The sequence below is a fragment of the Nematolebias whitei genome, chromosome 10, assembly GCF_014905685.2.
Source record: "Nematolebias whitei isolate Nwh7 chromosome 10, NemWhi1, whole genome shotgun sequence".
Classification (NCBI taxonomy): Eukaryota; Metazoa; Chordata; class Actinopteri; order Cyprinodontiformes; family Rivulidae; genus Nematolebias; species Nematolebias whitei.
This window is the reverse complement of record NC_056507.1, coordinates 10,337,452-10,355,936: the sequence shown is the minus strand read 5'-3', so window position 1 is coordinate 10,355,936 and position 18,485 is coordinate 10,337,452. Positions and strand designations below refer to the sequence as shown.

Here is an 18,485-nt window from a genome sequence, read left to right as displayed (position 1 = left end):
CCGCCTCTCGTCCCGCCTCTCGTCCCGCCTCTCGTCCCGCCTCTCGTTTTGTCTTGTCTAAAATCATTTTAGTTTGGACGTAAAAAGCAAAAGGCTGCCAGCGCTCGCTTTTTTTTCTTTTTTCCGATCTGTCAATCAATCCAGTAGGCGTGTCAGCAAATGACCAATCGGCGACCTCAATTTGTCCCGAAGGTAAACGCCCCTTGTCTGTGAAGCTGCTCTGCAGCTGCTCGGGGTGTACGCTCGAGTATACCATCTGAACCCTCTGCGTACAGTACGCACGTACGTACGCGTGAACGGACGTACGCGGCAGTATACTGGAGCCTTAAATCTGTTTCAATTGCAAAAAACTCCACTGTTTTCAGCTCCACTGTAACTCTGTTTCTGCTTTTCTTTGTATAGCTCCATGATAGCAACTTGGCTAAAAGGTGCACGCGAGGGCATTCTGTACCGCTTATCCATTGTGTTTACTAAAGCCATAAACCCAGGCTTGGTCACTATGTTAATGGGCATCATGTCTTTTGCTATGAACTCCGTTATTGCTCAAGTTATTTCCGTGTGCAGTTTTGAATTATGTTCATACGGAGTAATACCTTCGAACAGTTCGGTCAGTGATTCCTGTTGGCTGGTACTTTGCTTATTTGAAGCTGAAGCACTGGTCGTTGGCATTCTAGCCATGTAACTATCGTAAATGGTTTTGTGGTGTTTTTTTTTAGTGTTGATAAAGGTTTGTGGTGTTACCGCGAGAGGTAGCAGGTTCTGCACAATACATGTCGTTGTGCAGCGTCTTCTTTTTCATAGCCAAAATAATTCCAAACAACAGACGTACTGCTCCTCTTTGGTACCAAACTTTCAGACGTATCAGCTTCTGTTGAGACTGACGCCATCGTGCAACCGGTTAAAACACAGTGTTGACTTATTCCGCTCCGCTCACTCGCAAGTGACGTAACCAGATCATGTGACCAGTCAAATCGCAGCCTTTGAGATTAGAAAATCTTGTTTTATCATATCACGATATTATCACAAATGCGATTATCGGTAATTTTTCAGCCCTAGCGACAGCAGCTATCTGTTTGCATCTAGAAGATATCCCTAAACAAAGCATTTGTGTTTTACTGTTTTCTCTCTCAGGCACCGAAAGAGACACTTGCCAAGTCCGTCCTGGCTGAGCTGCCTCAGCAGGTCACCCAGTACTTCAAACAGAGGAACTTACCACCCATCAACTCAGCGCCGGAGTGAGACGCCCCCAAAGCCAGAACCCACGCGCTGTACATTCGCTTCACAAAACCCTGGATGTTTTCGTTAACGGCAGCGAAACAAAATTAAATAAAAGTGTAAGTTTGCTGCTATACTGTTAAAGTTTGACAGGCATCCATCAGAAATGATGTTCCAGCTCACAGATGTGATGCTGCTGCTGCTTCAGGGGGTGGAGCAGACCGTGATTTATCCAGATGTTGTATTTTTAGTTGTTCGTATTTATTTTGCATGCTTTAGTGCCACGTGATTGGACCGTTCTAGTGTAAAGTATATATATTTTTTATTTTTAAGTTGAACCGTATCAGTGGTTGAATTATCACCAGATTTTGCTTGTGAGCTCGGGTGTTGAACGGAGCACTACTCTTCGCCCACCACAGGGGGCAGGTTTGATTTAGAAGTTTTGATCACCAGAATCAGACGTCTGTGAGTTAAAAGCCTGGGAAGCTGCAGGAACTGGTTTGGCTGATTTACAGGGAGCCATTTTGCTACCTTTGAAACAAAACCACTGTATTTCTGATTATTTGAGTTGATCCTGCATGTTGCCAGTATTTACTCTGTTTACAAACAACGAGGATCAGAAATGCATGGTTTATTTTGTTGTTGTTTATTTTATTTTGTAAAAATTACCTGGATGTAAATAATGAAATCATGCTAAAAGAAAGTTAAGTATTAGCTGATGAAGAACGTTGAGTTGAAATACAGGAGTATGAGATATGCATGTTGAATGTATATTTTTATCATTTGTTTCTGTAAGTTCCTGCCATGTTTGTTGTACTTTTTATGCAGTGCTGGGTTGTGTAATTAAACTGCAGTGTGTAACGCTGTGTTTCCTTGTGCTAAGTGTGTTGCACGTCCAAACTGAGGTAAATGATCTGAAGGGACGATCACCGAGCATCTCTCTGTCAACAAAACACACAGCCGAACGGATGCGAATATTACTGCACTTTTTAGAGAAAATGAAAAAGGAAAACAGGGACAACAATCATCAATAAGCTAAAGACAGAAGGGATAAATAAAAAGAAAAACAATAAGATAAGTAACTGCAAAGACAAAAGGAAAGTTTTACTGCAAAAATTGTGTAAAATATTATTCATCTGGAAGATGTTTATTGCACCTAATCGAGTTAATTGTCAACAGGTCAGTAAAAGGACTAGGCATAAAATTATCATCTTAGAGAAGCTGAATCTCAAAGACGTAAAGATGGGCAGGGGTTCAGCAGTCTGTAAAAACTGTGGAACAGTTTCCACCTCCAGCGATCTGTGGTTAACATGGGTGGCCACAGAGGACATGATGACAATTTTTTTTCCGCCTTCCTGGACTCTACGATGATCCAGGAATGAAGGAGTTCCTGGACAAGGTGCTGGAGGAAAAAATATGCTGGAGTCCATTCGCTGACTGCTCCGACCTCCAGTGAGCCCAGTGCTTCGTCTGAGTCGCCTGAGGGATCAGCTTCTCTCCACATCTCTTCTCATCACTGTCCAAAGAAGGGCTGACGTCGGACCCAAGCCCGGTCCACTGACCCTCCTCCCTTGCTGCCTGCTCCTCCCATTGTCTCGACGGGTGGAGGCTACGACGGCTCACCTGCTCCTCGTGTAAGTAAGTAAGTTAAACTTTATTTATATACAGTAGCACTTCTCAAGATAAAAATCACAAAGTGCTTCAACAAACAAAATGAACAAGTGCACAAAACAAATTCAAGCAAAAGCAGATTTATAAAGATGAGTTTTTAGCTGGCCTTTAAAAGAAGCCACCGAGTCTGCTGATCTGAGAGTTTGAGGAAGGGATCTCCGAGAGGGTGCAGAAGGACACCTCTCACAGCTCTTCCTCATCCTCAGAGTTTCCCAAGTCCTCTGAGAGCCCGATGTCTGCAGAGAGCCCCACATCTGCAGAGACCCCCATGACGCTGTCTTCACTCATTTTCCACGTCTGCACGTCAGTAAGAACACGTCTTTAACATACACAACCCCCTTCTGATTTCTCTGCTTGTTCCTCCTGGACCGAAGAGATGAAAGATTTGAGAGGAAAATCAAATCAGACACCTTCCGGTCGTCCTTCCAGCTCTGGAGGCAGAAACAGGCAGAGTGCAGAATGAAAAGCAGCAGGTGACAGATGTTCTTTTTGTTTAACATGCGTTAAAACTCACATCTCCTGCTCATGTTTCTCTTGGTGTGTGTTCCTCACTATATTCGTTGTCAAGGCAGCTCCAACCCATGAACCAGAGCTCCATCTCCTGGTTCCTCCCAGGATGGATGAGGAGCTGACCAAAGCTTGAACACATTCAGAATTCACACACCCTCAGACCAATTTTACCCCCCGCAGCAGGTCAAAACCTGGAGCCGCTCAGGTTGTTTTAATCACACAGTCCAGGAGGCTCCGCCTCCATCAGAAAACGGAGCCCAGCTCTGCTGCCAGGGTCTAATGAGGACCTGATGCATATCCCACAGTCCAATTAACCAGAAGAGTTTTGTTCCACTCCAAATTAGCACATTAATTTAATTTCATGGCCTGCGTTGGCCGGGTTCAAAGCTGCAGAGTTGTGCAGAACAATTAAACAACTAAATGCACATGAATGCAGCTGCATTAAAAAACATTGTCCGCAAAGTAAAGAACTGCACAAATTAGCAAAACTTGACGTGCAATATTGGCTTAATACTGTGATGTTGATACTAACAGTCTATGATGTATTGCGGTCCAGGAAACCATTTACAGTATTGATAATGTACTTATCAAAAACCACAATGATGATCAATTTGATCGCCCTACCACAAAAACAGATTTAAAATAATAATAAAAAAAAAAAACCTGATTCTGTATTTTATTTATTTTATTATTTTATTTACTGTCCCTCGTCACAGAACAAAAGTGGGAATTGTAAATACCCTCCGTTAGGCCACCCGTGCATGTTGTGAGTGTAATAACTTGAAGAATAAGTGAGGTGCCAGCTTCCATTTTGGTGTGTGGCTTCATCTAGAAACTTTCCTCTCAAACAATGGGCTGCCATGTCAAAACCAAGATGGCCACCCCAATCATTTGAAGAAACTATGCTCAATTCAAGGTAGTGCACCGATTGCACTGGTCCAAAGACAAGCTGTCCAAGATCAAGGCCGATCTGGACCCAGCATGCAATCGTTGCAAACAAATTCCAGCTACACTCTTGCACAAAAGTTAAGATAAGATAAGATAAGATAGAACTTTATTGATCCCACAGGAAATTGTTGTGCCAGAGTTTCAATACAAAGGAACATACACAAGGAATCACACAAGACATAAAAAATAACAGAGAATATAAAAATACCAACAGTTAAGGTCTAAAACCGGTCAAGTGCAGACAGAAACAATAAAGTGTTTATTGTAGTGCAGAATTAATTTTATTGTCCTATGTGTAGAAAGGGGGAGGAGTTGAAAAGTTTGAATAGGAGAGCAGGTAAAGATAATGTATGGATGGATTTGAATTTCGCAGCACTGCTGCAGAGCAGAACAAACGTAGAGTCTTGCTGATGGGAGAATAAAAACAAGAATGAGAGAATAGATTTTTTTAAAGGACCGGATGTTTAACTGAACTCCATTAGACTCCCTGTAGAAGGCAGCTGTGCTGATCTGGGAGAATGTGTTGTAGAAATACACACTTTTAACTGGAATTTCTCAACATTGAGGTTTGTGCTTACCTCAGCTTCAATGAGTCTTTAAAAGACCAACATTTAACACGGTGTCAGTCTGAAACCTGAAGAGAAAATCTGACTGAACTACAAAAAATCTGTTTCAAAGGCAGAAATCACAGGGGACATGATGGATGGGGAGGAAAAGGAAAGAAACTGGACCATAGCATCTCACGCTGGCCTGATTCCTCACCTCCATGCAGCTTCTCCTCCCAGATTCTTGCACAACTTAAACCACTTTTCATGAATGAGTCAAAGAACTCTGTGAGAATAGACCAGTATTTGCAGTTTGACTCCCATCACCCTTTGGAGCACGAGTTAGGAGTCATCAGGACTCTGTACCACAGAGCAGACAGCATCCCCACTAACTCGGGAGCCAGGCAGAAGGAGAAATCCCACACAAGACAGGCTCTAGAGCCATGCGAATATCCTAATTGGGCCTTCTTGAAAGCAGATAAGAAACCCAAACAGGACTCCAGTCAGCCATCAGGTGAAAAGGAAGAACCCAGACCAGTGGTCATTCCGTATGTTGAGGGAGTATCAGAGAAACTGAGACGTTTATTTTCTAAACATAACTTCCCAGTGGCTTTTAAACCCCAAAATACATTACTGGTTCATCCTAAAGATCCAGTCCCCCGGCACAAACAGAGTAATATTGTGTATGCTGTTCAGTGTCAGGAGGGTGATCAGTCTTACATTGGGGAAACTAAACAGCCACTGGCCAAAAGGATGGCCCAGCACAGAAGATCAACATAATCAGGCCAGGACTCTGCGGTCTACACTCATCTCCAGGCCAGCGGTCAGTCGTTCAGGGATGAAGATGTTCACATCCTGGACAGAGAGGAATGTTCGTTTGAGAGAGGAGTAAAGGAGGCCATCTTTGTGAAAATAAACCATCCATCATTAAACAGGGGTGGAGGTCTCTATGTTCAACTGCCCCCCTCTTACCATGCTGTTATTGCGAGTATCACTCAGCCTCCTGTGAATAGTACACAGCCATCAGTGTGCTAATGATCCATCGTTAGGCTGATGGTCCTTCTTGATCATGTGAGCAGCTGGTTTTGGTTGTCAGCAGCAAACTGGTTGATCCACTCTGAGGAGGTGCTATTTATAAGACTGAGCTGAATACAGCACCTCAGACTGAGGAAGTCCTTCGGATGAAAGACAAAACTTTTCTACATTTTTTGTTGTTTTGCTTTGTTTTGTTTTTTTGAATGTCCAGAGGACAAGATTGAACTTTTTTAGAGAACTCTGTGAGAACTTAAAGCTTAATTTTATTTTATTTCCCTTAAACCTCCTGGACAGGTTTAGTGGCTAAAGGTGCAAATATTACAAGCTAACAAATGCATGATCACCCATCTTTAGAGCCTGAAGCTTTAACCGCACCTTCTGTTCTAATCTCCAGATTAATATTTCACATTTTATCTTTGTTTCTTGTTACAGACTGGTATCTGGAAGCTGATACACAAGAACCAGTCTGTTCTGCAGGAGCAGTGCTGCCCTCCACTGGTTCTGTGTTTGGATCACAGCTCCATGTTTTTCCTGCTCCTGTCAGGTGATTATTTCACTCTGTAACAGCACAGAATGAAGGAGCTGCAGGAGCACAAGCTCCTGTCTCTGAGAGCCTGAGGATGAGTCCGTCCAGGTGGATCTTCATCACATCAGCTCATCTTCAGCTCCTTCCTGGTGACATCTTTCCATCAGAGTGCTGGGAAAAGTGACACGCGTCTCAGCTGCTAAGAAAAGCACCCGAGCAGAGTGACAGAGAGTGGCTGACCCAGATAAGATGTCTAAAATAAGAAGTTAGGATGGACAGAGTTGGAAAAAAGAGCAGAAAAAGAAGAAATGAGCAGAAGATAACAAACGGCTCAAAAACTGAATGAGTGAGACTCCCCCTGCAGCTGCAAACCTCTGCTTTAAACTGTGTTCACAGCAGACACTAAGGTTTAACAGTCTCCTCTACGCTGGACATGCAGTTCCCAAACGGTTCTGCTGTCGACACTCAAATTAAAAGCTGCGTGGACTGCACGATGGCTCAGTGGTTAGCACTGCTGTTTCACAGCAAGCAGGTCCTGGGTTCAATCCCAGGTTTGGACCGGGGGTCTTTCTGTGTGCAGTTTGCAGGTTCTCCCCATGTTTGCTGGTGGAAGACATGGGATTTGCCTGGTAAAATAAAGGTTAATAAACAAATGGACTTTGTTTGCAAAACAAACAAACAAACAAACAAACAAACAAAGGGTTCAAAATTAGATGAAAACTCAACTACAACCACAAATCCAAAAAAGTCAGGACACTGTGAAATGTGAATGAATCAGAATGCAGTGCTTTTTCAATCTCAGTAACTCACATTCAGCAACTCTAGATGACATTAATCTGGCCTCCAGCTCTAATGTTTAAAGCCTTTGTGCTATTTTGATCAGGACATATCTTATATCCCTCACATTAAAAATGTTACATGAACGTTCTTCCATCTGCGTAATATCGCTAAGATTAGAAACATCTTATCGAAAAATTAATTATTTCTATCTTAATATGTGATTCTCGACCTGCCATTGTGTATCTATTCCTCCTTCCCGTTCGTCTCAATCCCAGCCGGTCGAAGCAGATGGCCGCTTGTCCTGAGCCTGGTTCTGCTGGAGGTTTCTTCCTCATGAGGGAATTTTTATTTTCCATCGTTGCCTTCATGCTTGTTCAAGATGAGAGTCTGCAATGAAGTTAGACTCAAAGCAGTTCGCTCCTCAGATAAATAATGTTAACTTACTTTTTATGTATATGAATGTTTCTGTTCAGTGCCCTGAGATGACTTCTGTTGTGACTTGGCGCTATAAACTGAATTGAAACGGTAGAGTGTAGAGACGATGACCGTCTAGTAAAGATGGGCAGGGGTTCACAGGTCTGTGAAACCACAGGAATAATTTCAAAAGATTACTCCTCAGTAACAAATTACTCTGATTGTCCCATCATCTATAGGTACTAAAGTAAAATAAGGTGGAACTAGACTCCAGCCCTCTGAAGTTCTGTAAGATTAATTCAGCAAAAACTGTTCTGGTTAAAATAAATAAATAAACTGCATTACACCATGGATTAGATCGTTTTTCTTTGCTTTATTGTTTAACTTTGTTCAGTCAACAAAAACAGTCTGTATTAGAGCCGAATCATCCGAGTCACTGATCCAAATCCTTGCACTGAATCAAGACTCCGAGCTGACGTCTCATCTAACTCAGGTCCTACGTGCCCTCCAGCAGACTGCCGCCCAAGTCCTCAGGTTTCAGACCCAAAGGAAAAATGTGGAATCCATGAAAGTGCTGAAGACTCAGATGAGTCGGGTCTCTGATTCAGGTGACTCAAATAAATTTTGTTTGTTTTAGTGAATGACTCAGCAAAAATGAGCTGTAATGTTACAAATATAGAAACAAATCAACCAGATACTCAAATAATGACACAAGATCAAATGAATGCTCGTGATAAACCAAACTTTATTTAAATTGTGTGAATTTAATACACTTTTTAACATGAAACTAAATATAAATGCATGAAATGGTGATTCTAACATTCATTTTTTAATTCAGGAATCAAAGAGTGCAAAAACAAAACAGGAATCTAACAGGTTTTATCTGCAGAAACTGCAGGAACCAGAGAATTCAGGGACTAAAGGTTCTGGTACCATTCAGTTTGAACACACCTGAGACCCAAAACAAGCTCAAGAACCAGGAGTGAACCCAGTGGACTGTAACGAGGCTTGAAATTCATTTCTGTTCAACAAAACATTCTTTTCAGGACGTGGAGTTGGTTTTTCACAAAGATTACTGCAAGAAAACCCAACAGAACCAATCAGGATCGGACCAGAACCCATAGCTCCAGACAGGAAAGTCCAGAGTCCTCATATTTATTCATTTCTTTTTCTACGCAGACAGATCTGTGGTCCTTTAAGGGGTTTTGATAAATTGTTCAAAGTCTTTCAAACACTTTATTTTGGGATTCAACTGCTTTAAAAAAAAACATATTTTATAATTTTTAGAAAGTCATTTAAATCTGAAAAGGCTACTGAGTGTGACACAATAAAAAAAAATGATTTTTTTTTTTTTTTTAATTCTTTAATTTTAGGTTTTTCCGAGTCGTTCAGAGGATGAGGATGGATCTTTAAGGTTCTAGGACTCTTCCTCTGTGGCAGTTTTTCTTTTGTTAAAATAAAAAAATGTGACAAAATGGACTAAAAATGTATTAATCAGCAGCCAGATTTTAAAGAAAATCTTTGAAAAAGTCCTAATAAAAGAGATGAAAAACTCAGATTTGTTTATAATTAAAACCAACATTTTCCTGGATGACTGACTTTATATCATTTTATAAGTTTGAAAAACCTCTAAAAAAATCACTTTTAAGATTTTACAAGCAAGTCGTTATCACTAGAAGAAAAATAAAATTATTAAGGTGTTTTCATTATTTTGACTATAAAAGTAAGAGAAACTGATTAATTGTTAAAAATGAGGGCCTTTTCTTACATCAGCCCTTCAATTTGATTTTTATTTCACTCATTCAAGATCAAAAACAGGAAGTAATTCATTAATTCATGAATGAAATCAAAATGTTTTGCGTATTTTAAAATAAAGTGACAAGCCAACAGGACACCCCTCCTGTTTGTGACGTGCTCGTGTTAATAATAGTCACTGATTACATGGAAAATGTTTCAGTGTCTCGACTTGATGACCACAGTGGCTTCTCCCTTGATGCCCTTCAGCTTGTCTGAGTCGAAGTCCACCATGAGCTTCCTGACCCCGGTCCTAAAAGGTGTGAAGGGTACTTTCACGGACACCTTCTCACCGGGAGAAATGACATGACTGAGAAAGAAAACAACAATTAGAATCTCTTCTCACAGTCTAACATGAACTAAAGAGGACAATCAGATTTGAGACAAGCAGAAGTAACGAGCAAAGCCTTGGATTTGGTCCCAGTAACCTACGTGACATAGATGTGGGTCTCGGGTAGCAGGCCAGACCCCTCCAGGGTGAACACCCCTCCCTTCAGAGAGTCCGGCAGAGGATTGGTGAAGGAGACATTGACCGACACCGGTTCCCAAACAAAAGTCGTTCCAATAATCTGGAAAATCAGGAGACACTTTCGTTTAAAATAGTTCAGACAAACAGAAAGGCCTTACAGGGCCTGGTGCACTGTCTTCCACCTGCAGAAGAACGGCCAGAACCAAAGCTTTCTGCAGAGTTGTTGAAGGAATCCAATGAAGCTCATTATTTTTAAGACTTCCTTTTGAAATCTAAACAAAAAATATGTGTAGAATCTGAGGAAATATTGTGTTTAAAAACAAATCTCAAACATTTGGACGGCTCAGAAATCCTCATCAGACTCTAACATTCTGTGGTAACAATCCTCCATGTGTGATTGAAGGGATGTTTAACAGCTCAGTCATGGAAAGTCCAACTTCCTGTGACCAGTTTAAACTCAAACTGATGGTTCTGCTATGATGGCTGAGCTACAGATCCAAACAGGATCTCAGATCATTTTATCTGTTTGCCTAGATTTGAAATTATGCTGGTATGAAAAGTAACATCTCACTGTTCTCGGTCCAGTTGCATGTTTTCATGTATTTTTTATGTTTTTTCCAAACCTGCACGAGAGTCGACAGTCTCAGTCGACTTCCTCAGTCTGAGGAAGTCTCTTGGATGAGAGACGAAACGTTTCTATATTTTTTTTCTTTTTTTTTTTTCTTTTTTTTTAATGTCCAGAGGACCAGATTGAACTTTTTTGAATATCAAGTATGATTTCAAGTGTATGAAGGGCAGAGTATTGTTGTATTTGTTCATCTTCGGTATTACAATTTTCTCTGCAATTAACCCAAGCTCAGTGATGGAGGACTTTAAGGCTTTGGCTGGGCTATTTGTCTGCTGTAAGGTAAATAATATTGTGCCCACTCTCTTCTAACAAAGCGCAACCAACCTTATTCCTGTGTAGATACTAAAACACCTCAGAGCTTTTCAGGTAGTTCCCTGTTGGAAGAAACTGGGTCAAAGAAGTAGCTAAATATGCTAGTATATGTAATCTGCAGCTACTTCTTCAGGTCATCCTCCCATCCCTCGTCCGCTGTAGGCAGCGATATGATTATATTGTCCTGTTTAAGCTCTGACAGGGTGGTGTTCCCACATGTTTAAATTAAATCCACGATGCTTGGAGAAACTACATTAGTTTGTACTGTTCACACATAAACAGATGTCGGTTCTGGTCAGCGCCAGAAGTCACGTCCATAATTCGTGCAAGGCAGTATGGGAGCTGGGAATAAGGTGGATAAAGATGAATAATTCAAAAAGTATAACAATTATAAACACTAAAAGTCATAATACTCTGTTCCCAGCTAAGCTGAAAGTTTGAATCAACGAATGGTTAAAATGGCACAAAGTGTGATTCCAAAAAGTAAAGAACAGGAAACAACATCATTCACACACTAAGGGTGGTCGTGCTGTGGCACCATAATGACATGAAGGATCTACTAAAACATTCTGACTCCTCCAGTCTTTGGTGATCTCTGGCCTCACCCACCTGTATGCGGACCTCAGGCACTCTCAGAGGGATGTCAGACACCCTCATGAAGGGTAGAGGTACCCCCTTAGCCTCTGCCAGCACTTTCACTCTGATCAGGTGTTGGTCAGAGACACACCTGGCATAGTTCTTGTATTGCAGGTGCAGGATTTCTTTATGGGCTGAACACAGACCATCAGACACAGTTAAAGCCACAAACATTAAGGTTGTCTTCATACATTTGTATCAGACTCTGTGTGGGTTCATGTGCCTTGCTTACATTGAACAGCTGGAACCGTCACATTACTGGTCTGCTTCAGGCAGTCCCCCTGGTAGATGGAGTTGTACGACACAGCCATGACCCTCATCGTCAGCTTCACGTGCACACTTTCTTTTCCTTCATTCTTCACCTGCACACAGATGAACCAGTGAACAAATCACAAGAAAAAAACCCACCTACTATCAACAATTATTGTCCCCCGTCATGGAGTAAGGGAAGGAACTTGAAACAACCTCCCTCTGTCTGTTCGGTGGACTTGTGAGCATGATAACTAGAAAAGTAAGTGAGGAACTGACTTCCATTTTGGTATGTGGTTAACTGTAGATGTAAGAAAGTTTTCTATTGAAAACAAGGTTGCCAGCTTAAAATCCAAGATGGCCATATTTGTGTGCAAACCGGCCACCCATACCATTGGAGTAAACTATGCTTTCTAGTTTTTATATTGCTCAAACTTATAGTTTCCTCAAAATGATTGGGGTGGCCAAAGATTAATTTATAGTGTCCAAGGTCACCATTGCTCCTCCATTACACCTGGTGGTGTATAAAGCTGTTCCCTCCTCTTGCCAGGATCTGTCAGTCAGCAGAAAAAAAACTGTTCTTTTCCACAGTGCAACTCCTACCAACTTGAATATCAAGCACCAAAAACATTTAGCTCTCATTTCCTGTTCACTTCCAGCCCAGAAAAACACTCACCTCCAAAATTACAAACACTCACTATTCAAATCTGTGAGCAAGGGGAGACATCAGTGTACCACTTGTTGTTTATCCTGTAAAATCAGTTAAAGTCGGAGCAGTTTTTACCTCCACAGTCACATCAAAGTCCGTCCCAAACACACACCGGCCGTGCCGGATTATCAGTTTCAGATGTTTTGGTTTTGCGCTCTCATCAGTCGGCTCTGAGATCCTGCCTCCTGCCTTCAGGTACACCTCTCGTTCCTTAGCAGAACCTGTTGGGAAACAGTGATTCACAGCTTGGTTCAAGATAAAGGAAGTAACAATTATTTGGTGTAAAATCTGATAATTAGGAAGTTGAAGAGTTTGAGTCTAAGTTTGACCTTCAGGGTATTTGTATTGTAGAGTCACATCTTCTCTGAAGTCTCCATAAACGCTCTTGGTGCTGATGTTTCTCCCCACAGTTTTCTCTTCCACACTGATCTGTGGAAACAACCACAGAGACACTCCTCATTAAACCTGTTCAGGTTTTCATGATTGTCTCAACTTGGTTTTCAGAGACCTTTTGTCTCTGGCCGTTAGATAGGATCCTCCAGTGGTTGATGTCAGCGTTGACCTCAGCAAAGGTGAACCGACAATCATACTTCATTCCCACGTTTCCCTCCTTGATGGCCGCCACTGGACAGGGACCACAGCAGAACTCACCTGAGAAACAAACACAGCTCGTTCAAATCCGCTGCAGCAACAATACAGGAGCAGGAAACAAGTTCACTGTAATTCACTATATGGCAGCTTTTAGTACCAAAGACATCATGAAATTTTTAACTTTCTGTGAAAAATCAGCATGAATGCTCGGTGTTCTGCTCAAATTTATTGATGCCGAAATGGTATTGTTTCTAAAAACCAGTAGAACAGGAGCTCAAATGAGCTAAACCAGCTACTATCTGAGAAGAGCAAAACAAGAGGTGCGCTGAAATCCCTCTTGCTGTTGAAGCAGATTGTCCTGAGCCTGGTTCTGTTGAAGGTTTCTTCCTCATGAGGGAGTTTTTCCTTTCCACTGTCACCTTCATGCTTGCTCAAGATGAGAGTTCTGCGATGAAGTTAAATTCAAAGCAGTCTGCTCCTCAGATAGATAGTGTTAACTTACATTTTCTTTGTTTCTGTTCAGTGCCCTGAGATATCTTCTGTTGTGACTTGGTGCTTTATAAATAAACTGAAATGAATTGAATTCTTCTTCAGATTTAAGAAGGTTTTATGTACCATTTCTGATCAGGGAGAACTACAATACAACAAGCTCCTCATGTAAATATTTTATTTTAAGGTTGTCCTGATCACCCTTTTTTTAACACTGTTGTGTTATCTTATTGTGTAAATAAAGTTTTGTTAAAAAAAATTAAAAAATCATTTCCTTCTTATTTTTCTTCTCCTTCTCCTTATTCTTCTTCTTTTTATTATTAATAATAATAATTATTATTATTATTTGATTATTTTTTCAAGTTATCATGCATAATATCTTATGTATCATGTATGGGCCCATGAATGGAGAGGTTTTCCAATTCCTCCTCTTCACATCAGAATCAGAATCAGAATGCCTTTATTGTCATTATACGCAGTACAATGAAATTAAGAGCCACTCCTTTTTCCAGTGCAAAAACATGCCTTAAGAAAACACACATTAAACACACACTAAAAATATAAAATATGTAACGCAATATAGATATAATAATGAAAGTAAAAAATACAAGTATTACACAATTGTATTGCACATTATGGATATTAGTGAGGTAGTTAAGGTGACTGAGGGTATGAAATGTCAGTAGTATTGCACAGTAGAAGTCCAGTCCAGGGGAAGTCCATCACAACAGGGGAGAAAAAATCAAGTATGCTAAAGCAAATTAAAAGATATCTTAATGTATTTCTATATGAGAAAATATTTTTAATGAAGTGCAATATTTTTAACCTTTAACCTTTTATCTATTCATGATAACAGGATAACTAACATACACAAAACAACAACAAACACAAACACTGAAATAACGATGAGATTAGTTTCACAGCCAAAGAAAACACTGAGCAGTCAATGATTCTGTTGGGTTTTAAAATCAAAGGTTTGTTCAAAATGTACCTCCGCTCAGTTCTTGTGGTGTTGGGTCCAGAACCTGCCAACCGTTGTTTCCCCGAGGGAGATCATTTCTCCTCATCCATGTCTCCACCCAGCAGTGGAAGTTCCTGAAGCCAAAGAACAAAAAGTGTAAAACACACAGTCATAATTATTTAAAGGTCAGTACACCCATGAGTTATCCAACATCAAAAAGGTCCTTTTAGATGAGCAACATCATCCAACATTTTGTTGTTCGTAAATAAATTTAGGCCAAAATATGGAAAAAGCAGACCTGCTAACTGAGGCCTGCGTAGTCTGAGATGGAGTTCATTTCTCTGAGCACTGTATGGTCTGACCTTCAGGGTGAATTTGCCGAGAAAATAGTCAGCTGTCTTAAATGTTTTCCACTGTGAATAATAATTCTCTGTAGAACGATAGACTCCAAATGACCCTGTCCTTTGACCCTTCCCAGATTGATAGTTGATCAGAAACAGTTGCTTCTCTGAGATAATTACTGATATCTTTCCATCTTGGCATTGGATTAAAACACACGTGCATCACATGGAGGTGGTTTATAGGGTGTGTAGTATTTTGATTGAAATAATGGTATTTTCTGGAAGAACTCTGCGTCTCTGCATGTGAGTTGATCCTACCATATGCTGTCTTGTTTGTTGCCGCCGTCAAAGTTTTCCACATAATCTACTGAGAGGTTTCCATCCACGTCGTGGGCTGAGGAGAAGTTGGTGATGACACGCGTTGGAATCCCCAGACAGCGTAGGACTGTTCAGAACGCACATCAAACACGTCATTCTTTCACCTTTTATGCATTCATTGTTTAAATTCAGTGACAAATTCCTGTTTTTGTTCAGTAAATATGAAAATATTTGTGATGAAATACTAAGTTAAAAGTAATGAGAGACCGGAGGAGCCTCACCTGTGCATGCAACACCTGCAAACGCCCAGCACTGGCCGTATTTAACCCCTGTGATGCCAGAGCGGCTCCACTGCCGGAGGATCGGCACACTGCTGGTCCATCGACTCGGAGAGACCCCACCATAATAAGGTGGGCTCCAGCTCCCAAATAGTATGCCTCTGTCCCCATTAGCATTCACCTGTACAGAAGGAGGAGACAGCTTTAAATGAACAGTCACTGCACAACTTCCTAAAGGTCAAAGGTCACGTCGAATCACAGCTTCAGTCAAACTGTCGTCAGGTGAGCAGACTCACCATCTTGCTGATTATCCTGCTGACGTACACCGGGTCAAACCTTCTTTCCAGATCCACCTTGGAGTTCTTCAAAGCACTGTTGGAGTTGTCCAGGACTTGGAAACAGATGTCTATCATGTTGTCCTCAAACTGACAAAGACAACATGGACAACAGGACAGAAGGGCACTGTTCAACCTTTTTTTTATCCAAAATTATTGTTTTGTTTTTCATTGAGAAAAACTGAACCTCCTGAACATTTAGATCTGAGTCAGACTTCTGTCAGTATTCCTTTTCAGTTTGTGACTAAATATATATATAATTTTAATTTGAGGAATTTAACCAACCTTTATGCTTTTAATTGGGCTCAAGATTGTTGGCAAGCTAATTTTGCATTTGTGGCCTGAAGGTGTGGTCAAATTTATCAAAGATTCAATTATTTTTACCAATTTAAAATCAACATTTCTTTTGTTTTCTTAGGGTTATTATGGATGTTACTTTACTATTTTCAATTGGAATTTTTGTGTGAAATGTGTTTTTCAATGCCACAGTGTCATCAGTTTTTTTTTTACCTTATTGTTTTTACATTTGCATAATTTTTAAAATATTTTTATTTAAACCTTTATTTTACCAGGAAATAAATCCATTGAGATTATTAATCTCTTTTACAAGGATGTCCTGGGCAATGTGCATGGTGCAAACAAGCCATTACAAATACAGCAACAGTCTTAATAACAGTAACAGTAGTATTAAAACATTTACAACAAAGCATCTGACAATAAGACATAAAATACCATGCAATTAATGTCTTATTATGTTGTATGATAGTATATGGTGGACTCAACTCACAGCAGCTTTTAAAGAGTTCAAAAGTAAGATTGTGAATGTTTGCTCTCAGATTGTGAGCGTTTAGTTCAGGTAATTTAAAGCTCAGCATCCGTGTGAAAAAACTCAAGTCTGAGCTGCTGAAAGGGGGAGTTCTGAGCAGCTCTCAGGAGAAACAAATCAGTTCATTTGAAGACATTTTGTCTAAAACACCAGATTTTAGTCTTAATTCATGCTTGCTATGACAATAATTAATTTAAGCTTTATTTATACGGGTTAGTCTCATTGAGTCATGGGGACTCATTTTCAAGAGAAACCTGTTTTAAACAAACAAACACAAAAAAACATATGAGGTACACACAACAATGAACAGTCATAAAAATCATATAAAATTAAATTAAATTTAATTTACTTTTTTATGTGCATAAATGTGTGCATATTGTGTGCATACTAAAATAATTGGTTTAGTATTAATCAATGATCCTGACTGAAAAATAGAAGCTATACTCCCGTCTCAACCTGCTGTTCTAGGAACATGAAAATTTTAATAATTAGGTGGAGTGGGTTCATTTATAGTTTTATACTAACAAAATACTCCTGTTTTAGCCAGGTTTCTGTCAGACAGAATAAATCAATATGATGATCAGGTATCAGGTCATTGACTACCAGGGATTTAGAAGAAAGAGATCTGAAGTTCAATGAACCACATTTAATTATTTTATCCTTTTGTTCTGGTAAAGTAACTGTGTTTATTTTAATAAGGTTTTTATGCTTTATATTTTTACAGCTGATTTTTGGTTTATTTAATTTGAGCTGTGGGCGAGTTGGTACTGTGTCAATGGGGTTTTGGGTAGGTAACAGAGAAGCAGCAGAGAGGTGTGGAAGATTACAACTCTGCTTCCTGAACTGATTTCTATGCTGGACCATTAACTGTCAATAATTTAGAAGTCCAACTGAATCAGCTAAGTTTTTAGAGAGAAGTGCTGCTCCATTAAAGGTGGGATGGATTCCATCTCTCCACATCAGACCGAGTTTTCCTCAAAATGCACTCCAGTTATCTACAAATTCTATGTTGTTTTCAGAATACCACTTGGACACCCAGTGGTTGAAAGCTGACATATGGCTAAATATGTCGTCACTGGTCAGGTTGGGTAGAGGGGCCAGAGAAAACTACAGAGTCCAACATAGTCTTTGCAAAGTTGCACACACAGCCAAGAGGAGGACACTAATTTGAAATGTGATTTTGAACGGGAGAAGAATCATTTGAAACATCATTTGAAATGTGAACGGGTCAATGGTGCACCATGGGTTTAGTTTTAGGAGTAGGCTTACTTTGGGCCAATACCCTGTGGTTCCAGATTGCTAAGGGGGGAAACTGATTTGAAATGTGATTGAAAATGGAAAAAAACTATTTTAAAACATCATTCAAAATATGAACGGGTCAATGGTGAACCAGGGACTTAGTTGAAAAATGAAAAGTAAATAAAGGTAGTGATATAAAACTAAATAAAAATAACATAATGGTGCAAATTTGGTGCAGAAGCAGAAAAATAATAATTAAAATTGATGTTTTTGTGCAAGCAAAGCCGTAAATCTGTCAGTTTGTCATCATGTTTGTGCGGTCTGAGGATATTCTGACACCTCTGGTCCAGAAGTCTCTTCTGTCCAACAAACATGTCTTCTGATCCACCTCAGTCTCTGCTGTCACATGGCTGTGAGAAGTCCCGTGTGTGTGAATGTGAATGTGTGGTGTGTGTGTGTGTGTGTGTGTGTGTGTGTGTGTTTGATTAGGTTCAATTTGGGTACTTGAACAAGCACACACAACAGTCATTTGGGGACACCTTGGCAATTGGGAAACAAAACCACGGTCCCCAATTAAAAAAGCTTATATTGGCATTCAGCATGCACCAAAATGTATGTGTGTGTGTGTATGTGTGTGTGTGTGTGTGTGTGTGTGTGTGTGTGGTC

At 40.3% G+C, this 18,485-nt stretch overlaps 2 protein-coding genes across 2 annotated transcripts in view; one reads left to right on the top strand and one right to left on the bottom strand.

Annotated features, from left to right (window-relative positions):
• LOC119415963 (copine-2) overlaps window positions 1–1,940 on the top strand; it is a 28,759-nt gene extending 26,819 nt beyond the window's left edge. Inside the window, exon 4 of the mRNA XM_037683132.1 lies at window positions 1,132–1,940. Within this exon, the coding sequence (XP_037539060.1) occupies window positions 1,132–1,239 (108 nt within the window). The 3' untranslated portion in view covers window positions 1,240–1,940. The remainder of the gene's footprint in view (window positions 1–1,131) is intronic.
• A 7,657-nt stretch (window positions 1,941–9,597) lies between these two features.
• Window positions 9,598–18,485, bottom strand: part of tgm2l (transglutaminase 2, like) — a 12,658-nt gene continuing 3,770 nt past the window's right edge. The window contains exons 5-15 of the mRNA XM_037683306.1: window positions 15,716–15,844; window positions 15,423–15,600; window positions 15,142–15,268; window positions 14,513–14,616; window positions 12,950–13,092; window positions 12,771–12,870; window positions 12,517–12,662; window positions 11,716–11,845; window positions 11,457–11,617; window positions 9,871–10,007; window positions 9,598–9,748 (exon numbers count right to left, since the gene is read on the bottom strand). Of these exons, the coding sequence (XP_037539234.1) occupies window positions 9,598–9,748; window positions 9,871–10,007; window positions 11,457–11,617; window positions 11,716–11,845; window positions 12,517–12,662; window positions 12,771–12,870; window positions 12,950–13,092; window positions 14,513–14,616; window positions 15,142–15,268; window positions 15,423–15,600; window positions 15,716–15,844 (1,506 nt within the window). The remainder of the gene's footprint in view (window positions 9,749–9,870; window positions 10,008–11,456; window positions 11,618–11,715; window positions 11,846–12,516; window positions 12,663–12,770; window positions 12,871–12,949; window positions 13,093–14,512; window positions 14,617–15,141; window positions 15,269–15,422; window positions 15,601–15,715; window positions 15,845–18,485) is intronic.